The following is a 17,193-nucleotide window of genomic DNA, read 5'->3' on the forward strand; positions in this document are numbered from 1 at the left end:
AAGGAAGAGAAACTTATTGTATTCTCAGGTAGTAAGAGAAATTGTCCAGGAAAGCTATTTTGGAGGCAAATTTACAACTACACCAAGTCAGGCATGCTTTTGAATAAAGACAACAAAGCAAGTAGTTTAGAGATCATTACTTGGTGGGTCATAAACCATCATAATTCCACTGAAAACAATGAAGAAATAACCAAACCAGTGAATTTTTATGACTGTGGGAGGTTTAAGGGCATGAGCCTCATGTTTACACAAGTCTTGTTTGAGGCTATCAAAAAGCCCTTTAATGGCATTATCAAAGTCCTTCTGTCAGAATAACTATGGAAGACAGAGCCTTATCCCAGAAGACAATGCAATTATTTGACATTTGTTTACTTTTAGATATATAATCGAGCAGACATAGTGACCTATGACTACCTGTTTTTATGTTTTCTAGTTGTTTATCAGAGAGAAAAAAAAAACCAGCAGCCCTAAACCCACAGTTTTCTGTATGCATTAGGACCATGTCCCTATATGACCAAGCCCTCCTACGGGTTTTGTGTCCCCATTATCAACAAGTCTTGTCTATCCTGGCACAAAAATAAATTGGGAATGGAGTACTAGCTGTTGCAGAATAAACAGAAAATAATTCAGGCTGTCAAATAAATTCCAAGAGTTTCAAATATGTTAACAATATAGTAGAAAGTTAACATTAGGTTTGGTCTACCAATTTTTCACTGTGGATTATATTGTCATTTTGCCTATCTCTAGTTTGGAATATGGTCAAAGTTCTTTCTAGCTGAGACTGTCAATACACATCTGAATCACACGTTATTTTTTCCAGCATTACTTATATATCTTACTTTCTAATTAATTCATATTTCTATTCTGAGCTACAAGAACATAACTAAATCACAAGTTGGCCAAGAATTAAAAATAAAAAAAAATATTGCTACAGGTGCACCTGAATTTTGAGGCCAAGCTGCTTCCTTTATGAGTCCCCCCTGTGCTAATATGAAAGCAGTCTGTGAGGGCAGAGACTGCTTTTTAGAGAATGTAAATTATTTGTTTGTGTATAGCTATGGATGCAAAAAGGGGAGAGTGGCCATGGGAAACATGCATGCATGTGATGTGTCCTAAGGTGTTTGTCCATCTCTTTGGCCAGATCTACATCATGAACTGGGTGGACATTTGAGCTTCAGCCCTGCCTAATGCCACAGCAATGCCCTGCAGGAGATGGCAGCCCATGGCGTAGGTCTGAAAACCCTGTGTTACAGTCCGGGTTAAGAAAGCTGGGGGACAGTATCTCCCTTGTGCAGTCAGGACTCTTTTAAGCATCAAACAAAACCAAACATGGCACCCATGGCATGACCAAGTTCACCACAGTGGAATTATCATGTGGGTTTGGACAGGCTAAGTGTTGCATGTGCAGTAAATTTGGTCTCTTCTGAGACTGACCATGGTGTCACTGCATTTATGGTCATGCTTCAGTTCCTGGACTTGTCCCTCCTCTATGGGAAGAGCCACTTGAGGCAGGGTGTTGTCTTCCACCAGTGTAGGTGGAGATAAGGAGCCGGCCAGAAAGACTGGAAAGCCTGAGAAGTTGAAGCTGATGGTTAAGCAAGAGCTTCCTACACAGCCACCCACCAATGTCCCATGCTGGGACAGCTCCTGCCTGGCCCACCCATTGGACACAAACTGCTTTTTGGGTGTCTCTGGTAAATAGCCTGGCGGTTGTGATGTGGGACTGGAAGCAGAAACCCTGGGACTGATTTCCAATGGGACCTAGGTACTGGTTGGTTTGTTTGTTTTAATTAGGTCTTCTAAAGATGCTAGAATGTGATCTCATTTAGCAAAAACCTAAGTAATAAGTCCTGAGTGATCAAGACCACCAGGAAGCATCAGGCCAGCCAATTTCAGTAGATCAGTGGAATAAACTTAAAGGAGAGGCTGTACAGAAATTGTTATAAGAGAAATACAGGTGGAGACAAAGTATTAACATGGAATCCTCAAGATCTGGTCAGAATAAGATTTACATGTTGGAGGGGAAAAATCTGAGTATTTCTAAAATTGTTAAAACAGATCTGCATCTTAAGCCAGAGACATTCTGAGTCTGTGACTGTCAAACTGAAATAATTCATGACCTCAGCTGTGTTACACTATAAGGCATTTATATAAAAATGCAGCATTTTCTTCTCTAAAATCACCAGGTAAGAAACGATCACAAGAGTTTCATGCTTCTCAATAGGACATATTGCTGCATAAACAAACTAGCGCTCTTGCTGTTATCTGCAGCAAGAAAATATTTGAATATATATTTATTTTATTATGTGATTGATGGAACATACCTTTAAAATTACTGTTATTCTAGATCTCAGACTGATTGCTTGTACATCTGCAGAGTGCTGCCACTCCCATAGCTTAGATGGCATTTTTCACACGAGAGGTATTTATGCAGTTTCAGATGAGGTCAGAAGGCATCCTCCAAAACCATCCTTCTTTAATGTGGCTCAAGATACCTTCAGCCGTGGCTGTTGAGTTTCGCTACAGAGGGTCCATATGCCCTGTGGGAGAGAGCCGTGGCTTGTCCCCTGCAGCTGCTGGTGGCCCTACTCACTCAGGATGTGTCTCCCTGATAACAAAAGCGGGTTGCTAGCCTGGCTCACTTACACAGGGATGTAAGCCTGGTGTCCAGCTGTGAGGTGGACTGACATGGAGTGCTGATTCATAATGAACAGTGGAAGACCACAGCTCTGCCCAGACATGCTGGCCCTCTTCCCTGCATCCCATGGGCTGCTCCTACCAGCACAGCAGCCTCCCTGTCACAGCTGTGAATCACAGCTTGAGTTGCTTGTATCTGCATGGCCTTTTAGAGCATAGTTTCTGGGTGAGCTGGCTCCGTCTCTGCTGGACTTTCCTCCCCCAGAAAGCCAGACACACTTGGTGTCTCCTTAGGCTACAGCAAGGGTCAATATATGTTATCAATGTATATAATCACAGAGCCTGTGCTCAAGTCCTGACTTAACCTGACAAGACCAAGGAAACCTGAAATATGACTCTGGTATTAATAACAGGTTGTAGTAATAATAATGATGATGTGACCTGAAATATCTAAATGGTCCTGCCGGGTTTTATGTATTGATTGCTTCAGACTTTTTTTGAAGCCACAGATGCACGGGTGGGAAAATAATCTCTTAAACATAACAGACAGATAGATTTCCATATAGAGCTTTACTCTTCACAGCTGGCAGAAGGTATGAATCATACAAGATTATCATGGCCAATTATAATATTACATCAGTTGGAGAATGGCTCATTGGTATACCTGGTTTGCAAAGAGAAACACGTCAGCACATGAATGCAATTTTAAGTGAAGAATTGATTGAATATGGCTTTAGGAGACTCTGAAGAAGTTTTCTATCAATGCTTAAAAGTATTGATCTGCATATTCAAAAGATGATAATGAGTTCAGAGAGAGAGTGTTCCTTTTTTGGGTAATTTAGATAACAATTTTGAGTTTAAAAGCATTACTATTCAGTATTCTCCAAAAATCTAATACTAAGCTTGTTGAATAATGCATTTCTTAAAAAAAAAAATCAGGATGTCTCAAAAACATTCAAACTTAGAATTCTTAGGATTTTTTAAAGTGTTATTTCAGAGCCAGCATACAAACAGGTTCAGCCCTCTGAAGATGATGGATGCTTACGAATCCCTGATTGGTTTTAGCCTGCAAATACATGACCTTCTTTTGTTCAGTATAATGGCTAGATCATAAAGTTATAAACCAGCAATATATGAAAAAAAATATTTACAGTGCAGTCAAAGGTATGACCACAGTTGAGTGAACTTAACCTGCTGAATCCAGCTGCCACCTCTTAGTGTGGTGAAGAAGACATTTTTCATGCGCTCTACAAACCCACTACAGTTTTTGGGGAAGTTTTTGGACTGAAAGCCCAAACCGTGTGCTGAAAGCTGGAAGGTAAAGATGTCTTCAAAACTACTGTCATTCAAAGCTAAATGAATTAAAGCTACGCTTCCAGTGGCAGAGCCGTTCGCTGTCTCCAACCAAAAATTACTCTTAGGTCAAGAAATGAAAGGGTGGGGACTTCAGATAGAATTGTGTTTTCAAAACGCTTATAAGCTACAGTGTCTTTTCCAGACATGGAAAGCTCATCCAGAAAGAGGGACCAACTGAATAACTGTTAATGAAGAACCTAATGTTCTAGATTTTGGGGCTGTGTCTTAGAACAGGAAATACCTCCTGAAGCACTTCCTTTCTGGTATTTTTTCTGTGATCCAAGTCATACAAATGGAAGCTTTCAAAGCACTTGCATGGTCTTGTTTCATTAGTGAACATGAGTTAAGCTTTTTGGAGCTTGCATCCATTGGGATGCCATTATAAAGTAATCTGAAAGACAAAATTTTGACCTAGTAGTTTGGCTTGAAAATTTCATTTATAAGTGTTTTGGAAAATGTTATTTTATCTATGATTCCCAAGCTTGCATTTCTTGACCATTTCTGAATGAAATGACTGTCGCAGAGCAAGAAAGTGAATGCAGATATCCCAAATGCCAAGACAGTCTGCTCAGCTTTGGTATGTCAGAAAATGGTTACTTTGAGTTCATGTGTGAGGGTGAGAAAACCTCTAGAGGAATTTTGTAAGATAAAATGCTCCTTGTCATGTCAGACACTTCAAATGTCTATGTGTGATATGATAGTTATTTCCAGCTCAGCTTTCCTCCATTCTCCTCTGACTACATAGTGTTGATGGAAACTGATATAAGTTCTGAAGATACTAATGGATACTGTAGTGGAAATACCATGATTTCCATTTGTTTCTGTAGATCCCAGAAGACACTGTCTGAGAGAAAAACTGAAGAACCAGAAAGGAACAAAGAGCTAATCCTATTGAGCTCTCACTGTAGAAGGTAAGTTGTAGCAACTTGGAAAGAGATGATTGCAAGTAGAAGAGTAACTCCCTGCACAGCGCAGGGATTCACTCCTGCATCAGCACAAACAATCCCAGCCTTGTATGCAGCCACTGCCCAGAGATTGCCTTTTTGGATCAATTGGGCTGGATTATTTGCTGATTTTCTTTCTTAATGCCAGAAATTGGACCAGACAATTTAGTCTCGTTAGTGTAATCAATCCTGTTCTCTGTATTCCCATGCCTTTTTTCTTTTCCCTCTTAACTTAACTTTCAAAATAACGTTTAAGAGCTGTTGTCTGGCAAAGACTTCCCGTATTTACTCTCTGCACTGTATTATGATAACTGTTTTTAACAATTCATCTGTTTTAGGAGATATAATAATTCAAGTAGTATATGTGACACTTTTGACACATTTTTATTCTGGTTTTGAATGTTTGTCTATCCATCCATCCATCCATAAGTACCTGCTTCTAAGGCAGTTTTGTTCAGCAGTTTTACATTTGTTCAAACCTTCAGTCCTCTTGAAGCTTTTCAGGAACAACTGGAATCTACTTGTTCCACGCATTGTCTGCTGTTGCTTTTCAATGAAAGCCAATATTGGCATTTATTGCAAGTTAAAACTGACTGCAAGCTAAGAAAGTGCATCCCTTCTTAAGTAGCATCATCAATATAGGCATAATGAAAACTTGCCCAATGGCAGGTCTTCTAGACCTGCTAACATTTGGGTGATCTTAAGAACTAGCTGTTGAATTTCTTATAGCCCTGGAGAATTTGTCAAACAGGGCTGGAGTGAGGGCAGTAATGAGACCTGGATGGCAAAAGCATTTCTTAACCTGCATAATACTTCTTTTCAACCAACTCCATGCATTCCTGAACTCAATGAAAACAACAAACAACTTTAAATCCCGTGTATTAAAATGAGGTTTAAAAAAAGACTAGTGGGCTGAAATTAATGATGATTCAGAAATGAGTCAGCTATTGAACTCTCCTGTTTTCAAGAAGAAGAAAAAAAAAGAATAGTATGAATAATTGGAAACTAAGAAGCTTTTGCAAGTAAATACTTGCAGGTACTTAGTCTGTGTGGAAGTAAGGAATTCCAGAAATCATGCATGAGAAGGTGCACTAAGAAAACTAACTGGTGCTATTACTAACCTTTTACTGACCACTAGCAAGTATCTTTTAAAAATAATGAGTAACTGCTAAGATCCCAGATGAAAGCAGCAAGTGATTTGACATTCACTTTTTGGAAGACTCGAGATCTGGCTGCAAAGAGACATTTACCCTTAAAGTGAGTAGAACATATCAGTGATCCATCCCTGGCTAGGTCTGTGTCCCTAATCCAACAGGGCACTCAGAGTGGGCTTGCACAGTACTGTAGAGTGTCTGTTGTGTTTTAACATTACTAAGGAATATTTCACACTTGTACTTTAAATCTTTTAAATGGTACTTTTTAAAAGCCAAGAATGTTATTAGAAAAGAAAATTCATATATTTAAAACTAAAGTTACCGTCTGATGTTTTGCTGCATTGGATAAAATGCACGACAGATGGCCATTTTGCCAAGAAATCTATTTTATCAATTTTAAAATAAAAAAAAAAGAGCTAACCTTTAACACTGTTTCAGATGAGCACTAATGAGCCCATTTGCCAGCTTGGATTGGTAAGTGTTCACAGTGAATGAATTTGCACCAGTAGATAACCTGTCACCAAGGTAAAATTAACAGATCATTTTTTTTGTCTGTTTTGTGTCATATGTCTGTAATGTATTTGATTGCCTGTAGATCCTGCCCCAGGATAAAACTACACTAACACCCATGGGGTAGTATATACCACAGAAAAGCTGAATGAGCCTCTCTAACACTTCGAGATTCAGATGAAAAGTTCATGGCAGTATACACAGCCTTGGAAAACCACTTCTTTTATGTCTTTGAGCTTTGTCTTGAAGTGGAGACAATCACCTGAATGCACCTTATGCAAAGCATGCTTAGCTCCAGAAGTATTTATATTGATTTTGGTCATTGGGTACTTTCTAATAAGCAGGAGGATTCAGTACGGCTACTTTCGTGTGCACTAACAGAGAAGACAATAATAATTCCCTGGCAGGCTTAAGGCACAGAAGGTAGGAAGATAGGAAAAGGGGTTTCTTCTTTTGGTACTTTTTTCCTCTCACCCATGGTGCATAGCACTGAACACAGTAAATTTATTTTGCAGTTCACAGCATGTCACCTCTGCTGTGTTTCTTTTATGGGGGGGAGGATAGTTTCTTAAAGTTTTCATCAAATTTTTGATTCATTCCTGCTCTCCCAGAGCTCATCATGCAAATGCTTTTAGCTTTTCTTTTTCTTTGTTTTCATCCATTTTGCTCTGAAAGAACGTTACTTATGGTTTTCCTCCTTTTTTTGTGCTCTTTCATGAAGCTCAGAGCTTAATGTTTGTAAGAAACGTACGTTGGTGGTACGCTTTCATTTTGGAAACACAGGGAGGGAGGTGTCTGTTCAACAGTTACCTGTGCTGCTGCTGAGGCCGTGTCCACAGGGCTTTCACCTGGCCTGGCTTGGGCTGAATCAGCAAAATGAAAAGGGGCCAGGCTGAGGCATTTGGAGTGTGAAACAAAACCTTTTTTCTTACACTGTTTGCCAAGAAACCCCACGTATCCAGGAATTAAAAAAAACCCAACTGCTAAAAGTAAACCAAGTCCTCCCCCCCAAAAAAAAAAACCAACCCACCAAACTTGCTGCAACCACTTCCAGTTTTGTGAATTGTAAATTCTGCCTCTCTGGCTTTAGAGGTATTGCTCGTAATGTTCAAAACTTCAGTACATAAAGGGAATTGGCCTGCCTTTCCAAAGAGTTAAGCAAAGGGAGCTATGGGTATATTTACAGCAGTGAGTAGAAGAGTAGCTATAGGCATTTTATTTTAGTTAATGTGTAAAAATTGTGGCTGCAGTGGCAGATTATTGCTGAAACACACTCATGCACATCTTTTTACTGCTTAATTGTTCTCCCCTCAAAAACAACAATGAAGAAAGCATCTATGCTTTCCTCCCAGAATTGTAAAGAAGCTCAAAATTATCTCTCTAGTTTTCAGATCTCTCCTGATCATGCTCAGCAGCAGTCATCATTATTTCTTGCAGAATTTCTGCTTGGCAATACATATCTTGCCTTACCTCAAACGCATGCATCTTGCAGCAGCGATTGCCATCTTGTGCTTGTATGTGCATGTGTATGCACAGTGCTTCTTGTGCAGCAGGGGCTCTCGGGACACAACAGTAGCATGAATATTAATTGCAGAATTGCACTGTGAGATAAAATAATTTGCCCTGTTTGCTCTGTTTGCACCATAGATCCATGACCTACAGTTGCAGCTTTTTAATGACAGAGGGAAGACCACAATTTTTTTCAAGGCTGGCAACAAATCAAAATGTGCTTTCTCTCTCTACCCTCCATCCCTCCCACTCCCCAACCCCCCTTGTAGGTGATGAGCTGCTGTGGCACCCAAAGGCAGCTGTGCTTTGCACCCTGGCTCTGGCTGAAAACATTTTTTCCACAAGAAAAGGAAAAAAGCCTTGATAAGCAGGTTATGACCTTGTGCCAGCCTTTCTCTCTGCAACCAAAGAGGTCAGTATACTGACACCTCCTTGACCTCATAAGCCTGGAGTAATAGTTTCCTAAACCTGCTTCAGGCCATAACAGCTTTTTCTGGCATTGTTGATTCCTTGTGCATAATTCTCATAACCTGTCATCTGGAATTAGGTCTTGTTTTCAGTTAAAAATAGCATATTTTGTCACATAAATTGTGTTTTCAAATGTTTCAAATTTTGGGTTAAAAATATCTCACCCAAACCCCTGGCTTTAAAGACATCATAGGAAATTGTATATGCACCAAGATGTGTTAATAAAATATTATCTGGACAAAGCAGCTGGAAGACAAACAGAACTAGACAGTTGCAATTACTTTCCCTGCCAAAACTCACTCTCAAGTTCAGTAGTCAGGTAAGATCATTCCTTTAGGTCCCACAGGTCATTCCTATGGCTGTATCTGGATATGTCAAAGCGTTTGCAAATGCAATTGTAAGACAAGACCATATCAGTTTTGCTAGATAGAGAATCTTTGTCTCCAGTAAATATCACTTCATTTGGAAAAAAGCCCACTCTTTTCTCTTCAGTGCTGCTATCACTACTAGGTGATTGTCATGATGGACAACACTTATTTCAGAACAACTCAGCATTTTGCTCAATGTACTTTTTTTATCTAACGTGTCTATTAACCATATCCCACTAAGCCCTGAGCATATAAAGTATCAACAAGAGAATTCAATCACTGTCGTGAAATGGTCTGCAAGTAGACATCTTTTTATTTAAAGTAGTAACAGTTGTCCAGCTCCAAGTGTCGCGAATATGATGAACACAAACCAACAAATACACAAACCCAACTTTGAACCTATGAGCTAGAGGCTTGAGCTGAGAAAGTTTTCAGGTGCATGAAAACACAGATGAGTGCTTTGACTGCCTGATGATTGAACTTTTCCCAGAACAATATAAAGATAAGTGTACAGAGTATTTGCAGAGGTCATAGGGATAATGTTATTGTTGAGTGTCCTCTGCTGGATAGTACATGACATAGCAATAAAGCCACGAGAATATGTTGGATAGATTTTGCTTAGAAAACATCACTATAAAATTCAGATTTTTTTCTTATGTTTCATAATCAATTAACTAAAAAAATCAGTTTTAAAAAAAATGCTACAACAGATTTTTAAGAACAACTATTTCCTTTATTGCAACCTATTTGTAGCTTTAAGTAGGCATAACATTTTTAGCTGAGCTAAGATAATATGCATTTTGGAAAAATACTGCTTTTGTCAATTTTGTGATGGGAAATTGTTGCAATGATTCATTTAGATAAGGTGGAAATGTTTTTCTTAAAGGCTTTGGGTTTATGAATCTGATGAAATCAAAAAGCTGCTGTTAGCCTTGAGCTTGTCATTCCCATGGCAGCCTACTGCGTAGATCTGCATACACAGGATCAGTATCACATTCTGTGGGCCTTTGGCATGGGGCTGTTCTCCCAGTGGTCGTCTTTGACCCCACTAAAAAATGTAGTCTGGCTCTGTCAGAAATGCCAAGGAAGGCTTTTCTTTATCTGTGGAAAATTTGGTTTGGTTCATGTCACTTCTCCTGTCTGTTATTGGTAACCAGGTACATGTAAGGCACTTTCACACTTGTATGTTAGTTTTTATTGTTGTTGATTGTAGGTTTGCTATCCTGCTATTTGCAGTTTTACTTTCTGAAGGTTGTTACTATTTATTACGTAGTTATTCATAACATTGTGAAAGTTGTTTCTAACAGAAGCTCTCCTGATTCATGTGCCACTGGTCTAAATGACTTTCTAAATACACGATTCATTCTCTGCATCAGAAGAACCTGGCAAACGGGCTTTGACCTTGCAATAATCTTCTTTATTCATAAGACATTCTTCTCTTCCTCCATTCTCTATAGGCGTGGAGTTCTTATTTTGAAAGTGTTTCTTTATCAATATAAAAAAAATGATTGCAATCAAGTAAGAAGGACCTCTTAACACTGCTGATAAACCAAGGTAGACATACCTGTGGGATAAAGCATAGAAGACAGTGCCAGGCATTGAATTTTTCAAAGATATTGAAGAAAATAACATCTTTTAAGGATCACATATATACTAAAAAAAGCTCAGGGGAAAACATTAAAACTAATCGTTCGTGAAAGGTACCACAAACTGGAAATTTTTGCTAGCAAAAAATTTGGTTAGGGAATTGATAATACTCTTTTTGCTTATGAAGGTAGTTGCAAAGTGAAGCTTCCATCATCTTCCCTTTGTTTCTGAATATATACTTTAAGTTATTAGACTTTTTAGGGCTAGAAATATATTGAGATCACTAAAGTGGGCTATTGTATGTTAAAATAAAAAAACACATCAGAAGTGCCCAAGGTTAAGGTGAAACTGAGAAAAATCTCTGGAATATTCCTCCTGGAGGAATGCGCAAAGTTAACATTCTTGCCAGCGTGAACAAGTGGCCAGCAAACAAGCTTTCCTCTTGATGGTAAATCATACAATCCTGAGTCTTTTAAATTGACTCACAGGATATTAAAAACATAATTCATTCCAGAAATCTCTTTCATTGATATTAAATTATTTTTGCACAACATAAAAACTGACTAAACCCCTAAAAGTTTAAGATTTGATCTTAAGATTTCTCAATTTCAGGAATTTGAGACCCAAATCTGAGTCCAGTGTTAGTATCTGACCATAATTTTTGATCAGTGACCTCATACACTGCAGTATAACACAACAAAGCATGTCTATCATCTGTAGAGAGGAAATGCATAAGACTTTGTGCCCTAATTTGCCTTACCTGTATGCATTGGAGTCGTACAGCCTGCAGGCCCCTCGCTGCCCACAGCTTGTGCTTCCCCATTTCAAACATGTCTTATCAATCAGTGCACCAAAATAAACTGGCGCTGGAATCCCACCTGCAAGGAAACAAGCAAAAATGTCACAGGATATCACTGGAAAACCCGTATTTTTAGAAATCAGCTTTGTATTTTCTTAGTGGTAAGTTACATGCTGCAGTAGTGGCAATAGGTGGATTGGACTGTGGGGAGCTTTTCCTTTCGTTTATCAGAGTAACTGTAGGTTACTGTAGGACACCCTCTACCACCCACCACAACACCCTGTGTTGTGGGGATCATCAGTCCCCAGGAGATGTGGTCCGATGGGTTTGGCCAAGCTCCTAGTCATGCACATTGGCTTTTCAAACAAGGCTCTGAGAGTCACCGCTGGCTCCCAGTGCATGCTGAGCTCCTGCACGGGAGAGCTGGGCTGGTTGTGTGTTTGGAGCACTGCACTGATGCATAGTTCCCTCCTATGCGTAGCTTAAATTATCCGCATTGCCTGATAGTCCCTTCTGTCTGGATGATAAAGCAACCAAAATCCTTGGTGTGACTTGCCCAGACATGAGCTTATGCTTTACTGCAAAACGTGGCAGACATGGGACAAAAATCATAGCCTTGCTGAAGTAAAGGCAAATATTAATTTCAGAGGAATCTAGGTTTCAGTGTGTACAGGAGACCATGTCTCACATTAGCTTTGTTCCTACAGGAGTATTCTGCATTCTTATATAGGAAATCATTTTGTAAAGACAGGTACACTCTCAGCCTGCTCTGCCCTAGGGCTCCTGTGAGTCTGAACTCAGCAATCTATCTATAAAGGCCTGTGTATTATTATCAGCAGTGCTGTAGTCAGGGTACGATGGGACAAATGCTTGTTTTGGTGGTTCCTTAGAGAAGGAAAGCAGGAGCACATCAGACTTGATCTCCAAGTCACTGAAGAGAAATGCCAGCTTTTTTTGAGTCAGAAACAGTGTCTCTATCCCCTTCTGCAATGGAGGGAACATGCTGGCTCAGTGTGCTGAAGCAGAAGCCTATAGAAAGGGGACAGTTTTCATAATGCTTTTTTTGTTTTGTTTTGTTTTGTTTTGGTTTGGTTTGGTTTGGTTTGGTTTTTTTCTTTTCCTATGGCCAAAATGGCTCCAAGAATCCAATCGGCATTGCTTGTCCTGAGAGCTGGGGGAAAAAATTCTGCCCTTCCACTGTGTGATGAAAAGAGTAGAAGACAACAAAGTGTGGATACACCTTCCTATCTCAAAATGTCCCATTGCAATCCAGAGCAGAGAGTACAGCCCTAACCTCGCTCTGACTGTAGACATTTGAAAGCAGCTGTTCATTTCTTAGGCTTCTTAGCAAACCCAAGGGCTTGTCTCCACACACATTTCTCTACATTTCTGAAATGCAGGTATTCCTATTCCATTGACAAAGACAACAAAAGGAAACAGAGAGTTTTCTTGCCTGCCTAGGCATCTTCATCATCCATCTCATTAGCAACTCTCAAATGAAAAAGGAAAAAAAACCACCATTGCAGCATGTTTAAAGGGAATTGTAATCTAAGCTGTCTTCTACCAGCAAAGCGAAGTTTCTACATGGAGAAAACATTCTGCTATGGGCAGAGTTGTATCAGTGTTGAATGAAGTCCTACTAGAGTACGGCTTCTCAATCTGGCAGCATTGCGTCTCAGTGAGCCACTGGTTGAATCATATTTGAAATCTTGTTGTGTTGTTTAGAAATTCAAGGTAATACTTTAGTTTTTCTTAGAAATTCTTCCCATTTTAGAATACCAGGCTCCCAGACTGCAACACCTGCACCAATCAGCAGGTCAAAGATTTTCAGAATTGTGTTAGCTGGTCTCCCAATGAACTCCTGACTGAATATTGGACCTTCAGGGAAAAAAACAGGATCTTCAGGAACAGCCCAGGATCTAGAAGCTATTTCAAGGATAAATCTGGTTTACAAATGGTGGTTGCATTGGTGTCATTTAAAGCCATACGAGCAAGCATCTCAGTCAGAATGATTTCTCTTACCTAGAATTCTCATAATGAGTGTGTATAGACCAACTGCAAGAGATTTCAACTCTGGCTGAACACATCTGAAAGAAAGTGAGAAGTATGAAGTATTTTTCTATGTAGTGGTTAGACATGTTTATTAAACTACTGTTAGTTACCCTGAATTTAACACTCTTAATGACAGAAAGCTAAGCTTTGGAAGGAGACTTCTTCCTACATCTCCTGAAAATACATTAAGTGGTATAAAAAAGGTGAATTAATCTATTGTTTTCCAATCACATAGCTCCTGGGAAGTCCACTCACTAAGCATAATGAAAGAAGTGAAATTTTAAAGTCATAATCACAGCCTATCCTAGTCTTATTGAAATGGGCTGTCCAACTGTCTCAACCCCTGGCATACATTTTCCTCCCTTGGTGGGATATACCTTACTCACTTGATGGGAAATATCATGTTGACCTATAACAAAAATATTGCAAGTACCTACGTTAGTACAGCGTCTTTCTACTCTCAAATGACATCCCTCTGTACAAATGCACATCTTGAAATACACAACGCCAGCTGGCAATATGCCCATGTTTCGTGGGGAACCACATCCCATCGGCATCAGAAATGAGCACTGATCTTGGATCCATTATACATCCAGGCTCTGCCACCTCCTTACAATTATTAATGTCTTCAGCACTCAGAAAGGTGTCTTACAGACACGAGGAAGGAAGAAGAGTTCATATACCATTTTCGATGCTCAGTGAAGATGACATAATGCTCTTACGACTACCATTAAATTTGCCACTAATGTATTTTTCTACTGAGTGAGTTTTCTCTTCAGGTTATTGAAAGGTGTAGAGGAATGAAGGTGGGTTAATTAGCATTGATAATGTACAGCTGTGGGCTGGCTTCAGGGGCAGTGGGTTGGCTGATGTGGATAAGGCGCAGCTGTGGATGGTTCTGTGAAGAGGTTGAGAGCCAGTGAAGAGGGAGCAGCCGAGGAAGAGAGAAGAAGAAGCAGAGAGAGAACATGTGCCCTGCATGAGGTGAGACTAGAAGGCAGCAGAGGGACTGGCATGAAGAGTATGCTGGTATGAGATGGTAAAAGACCTTGTTGCAGCTTGATTGTTTGGAGAGTGCTGTGACAATTGGTGCCCTGTGTAAGGACCTTCAGATTATGAGACTGAGTGTAACGAGTGGTGACAGCGGTGATGGCTGTGCCGGGGTATGTTTGGAACAGCAATGGCAGTGACCCAACGTAGTGAAGACAGGCGAGGATCGCCTGCGATCCATATCACGTTGAGATAGGCAGGAAGAGCCTGGGGATCTGGATCAGACACTGGTAAAGGTGAGCCATTGGGATCAAAGAGAAGGAATCCTGACTGCTGTGGAGTTAAGAGACTGAGGGTAACGGGTGATAGCAGCAGAGTACATGGCCAGACGTGGCAGCAGCCTGCAGTGGCAGCGGGTCCGGCTAGACAGCAGTGATGGCTGTGCCGGGGGAAGGCGCAGGAGCAGTGCGGTGCCGCGGGTGGCTCCTGCTGCTGCTTGGCCTGGTGGTATTCTTGCCAGTGTTTATGTGCTCGTTGAAGGTGTCTCCACTTGTAGAAGAAATGGGTGACCACAAGGATGTTGAAAAGTTTTTCAGAAAACAGAATGATGTGTTAGTGCTGTATTCTAGATCTGCTGCTGCTGCAAGCTCACTCAGGTTACTGTCCAGTGTGATCCAAGAGGTGAAAGGACAAGGTACTATAAGTTCATCAGAACCTCCCTCTGAAGAAATCAAAATCCTAGATGCTAAGAAAGCAGATAAGAAGAAAGGTGATCAACCTGCAGAAGATGAAAAGCCTAAGATAAAAGTGAAGAAGGAATATAAGTATGCGTTCAGGGACAAGTTGTCCAAACTGTATGAAAAGTTTATTTGTAAAAAGGTATTTAACAATCATCATAGCCAAAGGTATGAAATGTTGAAAAGGAAAAAAAGGGTGTGTGTGTGTAATTGTAGAGGAATTATAGAGTACTGTATGAAAAACTTATTTGTAAAAAGGTTGTAATGATTGTTAAAAACATAAGGTATGAAAATGTTTAAAAAAAAGAAGTAAAAGGGGGAATTGTAGAAGAATGAAGCTGGGCTAATTAGCATTGATAATATACAGCTGTGGGCTGGCTTCAGGGGCAGTGGGTTGGCTGATGTAGACAAGGTGCAGCTGTGGATGGCTCTGTGAAGGCTGAGAGCCAGTGAAGAGGGAGCAGCCGAGGAAGAGAGAAGAAGAAGCAGAGAGAGAACACATGCTCTGGATGAGGCGAGACTAGGAGAAGGCAGCAGAGGGACTGGCATGAAGAGTATGCTGGTATGAGATGGTAAAAGACCTTGTTGCAGCTTGATAGTTTGGAGAGTGCTGCGATAGAAAGGTATTTGCTAATTTGTATTTGTGGTTCCAAATCACATCCTGGTATGCCTGCACTCTCTGTACCTTGACACATATGATCATAGGAGCCTCAGGCTGAGCCTTCATATGTCCTGGTTTTCCAGACATCTGATAAGCACAATCTGTTAGGGCAACCCCAGATTCAGAAATCCTGATAATTGCATGGCAATTTTCAAAATCCATACAGCCAGAATATCCAAGCAGAGAAAGGATGTGTTCTGGAAAATCTGGGTGTATGGCAAGTGTAAGAGAAACCATTTCACAATAGCTGGAAGCAGCACACTAGAACTGACTTACAGACAGCAGCAAAGTGAGGTTTGATGCTAACAGCTACAGAAAAATGTGAAATGACAAAATTCATTAAAAAAAGCATATTATACTGCAAGAGTGTTTTTTTTCCCTAAGGGAAAAAGAGAAATCTAAACATAATTTTGATCCCCTCATTGGAAAGCCTCAATCTTTGGTACACAATTAGTTTTACTTACCTAAACATAATCATGTATGCTGGGGTGCCTCCCAATGCATAACAAAAGCCACTTATAACTTGTATTACTGTATAATAAATGAACTTCATTGAACAATCTTTACTTTTCGGACATTGCCCCAAGGTGGCAGAGTTATTTCCTGTCCATGAACTGCTGGCTTCAAGACAGCTGCAGTTATGGAAGACCTGGAAGACACAAAGCAGATTTGGTAGGACACTGCTCATGCAATGGGGAATCCTGCCTTCGGTCACAGGCAGAGCCTGAAGCCTTCCTAAGCATCCCTTTCCTATCTTATTTTGCCTTTCTTGAGCCAATGGACAGCAGCTTCTTTTCTTTCCTACAGACAGTGCTCAGTGTTGGAAGGGACATTCTGTGCCAGCCTGTTTTCACCAGTGGTCATACAAGCCCTTTTAGGAAGATGTTTGGAATAGCCACGGGACCTTTGAGGCTGGCCTCAGCCTTTGTGTCGCTGGAGAGCAGTGGAAGTAGCAAAGCGAGGCTCAAGGAGCTGTGCCTTTTGCTGTTAGGTGACACTACTTGTTAGCTGGCTTGTCTCTGTGAAAGCACCTGGGTCACAGGTCCCTCTCTGCTAGTACTGATACACAAGAGGTACCTCACAGCTGTAAGTAGCAGCTGCCTGTCAAGACACAGCTCACACAGAGCCCTGAGATAAGAAGTAGGTGTGCTGATAGCTTAGGAGGAATAGCTTTTAAGCAGGGATTCAAGGCCTTGAGGGAAAGGGAACTGTGAGCCACAAACTGTAACCTCTACAGAAGCAGACTGGTGTGGGAGGTAGCAGTCCCACTGCCACAGATGTGTTTGGCCTTTCTCCCCTGCCTTCCCCCCTTAGGGTTTTAAGCAAAGAATGTGTTTTGGACTGTAGACAACAGATAGAAACCAGTTGCAAAGAAAAATCTGTTGGAGGGAAAATTGAGTGCAAAAGACAGCTCCAGACCA

The 17,193-nt window shown here is 40.5% G+C and overlaps 1 protein-coding gene and 1 long non-coding RNA gene across 3 annotated transcripts in view; one reads left to right on the forward strand and one right to left on the reverse strand.

Moving 5' to 3' along the window:
* Window positions 1-2,344: 2,344 nt before the first annotated feature.
* Window positions 2,345-9,155, forward strand: LOC114014267 (uncharacterized). Its single transcript, XR_003557696.2, has 3 exons — window positions 2,345-3,955; window positions 4,821-4,904; window positions 8,380-9,155. It is a non-coding gene; the product is annotated as an uncharacterized LOC114014267 (long non-coding RNA).
* An 81-nt stretch (window positions 9,156-9,236) lies between these two features.
* The window catches only part of LOC102055972 (solute carrier organic anion transporter family member 1C1), a 24,082-nt gene continuing 16,125 nt past the window's right edge, over window positions 9,237-17,193 (reverse strand). For both annotated transcript variants that reach the window (XM_005433701.3, XM_027797375.2), the window contains exons 12-15: window positions 16,237-16,421; window positions 13,355-13,419; window positions 11,294-11,411; window positions 9,237-10,510 (exon numbers count right to left, since the gene is read on the reverse strand). In XM_005433701.3, coding sequence (XP_005433758.2) covers window positions 10,294-10,510; window positions 11,294-11,411; window positions 13,355-13,419; window positions 16,237-16,421 — 585 coding nt within the window. In that variant the 3' untranslated portion in view covers window positions 9,237-10,293. The remainder of the gene's footprint in view (window positions 10,511-11,293; window positions 11,412-13,354; window positions 13,420-16,236; window positions 16,422-17,193) is intronic.

This window comes from Falco cherrug, chromosome 5 (genome assembly GCF_023634085.1).
Source record: "Falco cherrug isolate bFalChe1 chromosome 5, bFalChe1.pri, whole genome shotgun sequence".
Taxonomy (NCBI): domain Eukaryota; kingdom Metazoa; phylum Chordata; class Aves; order Falconiformes; family Falconidae; genus Falco; species Falco cherrug.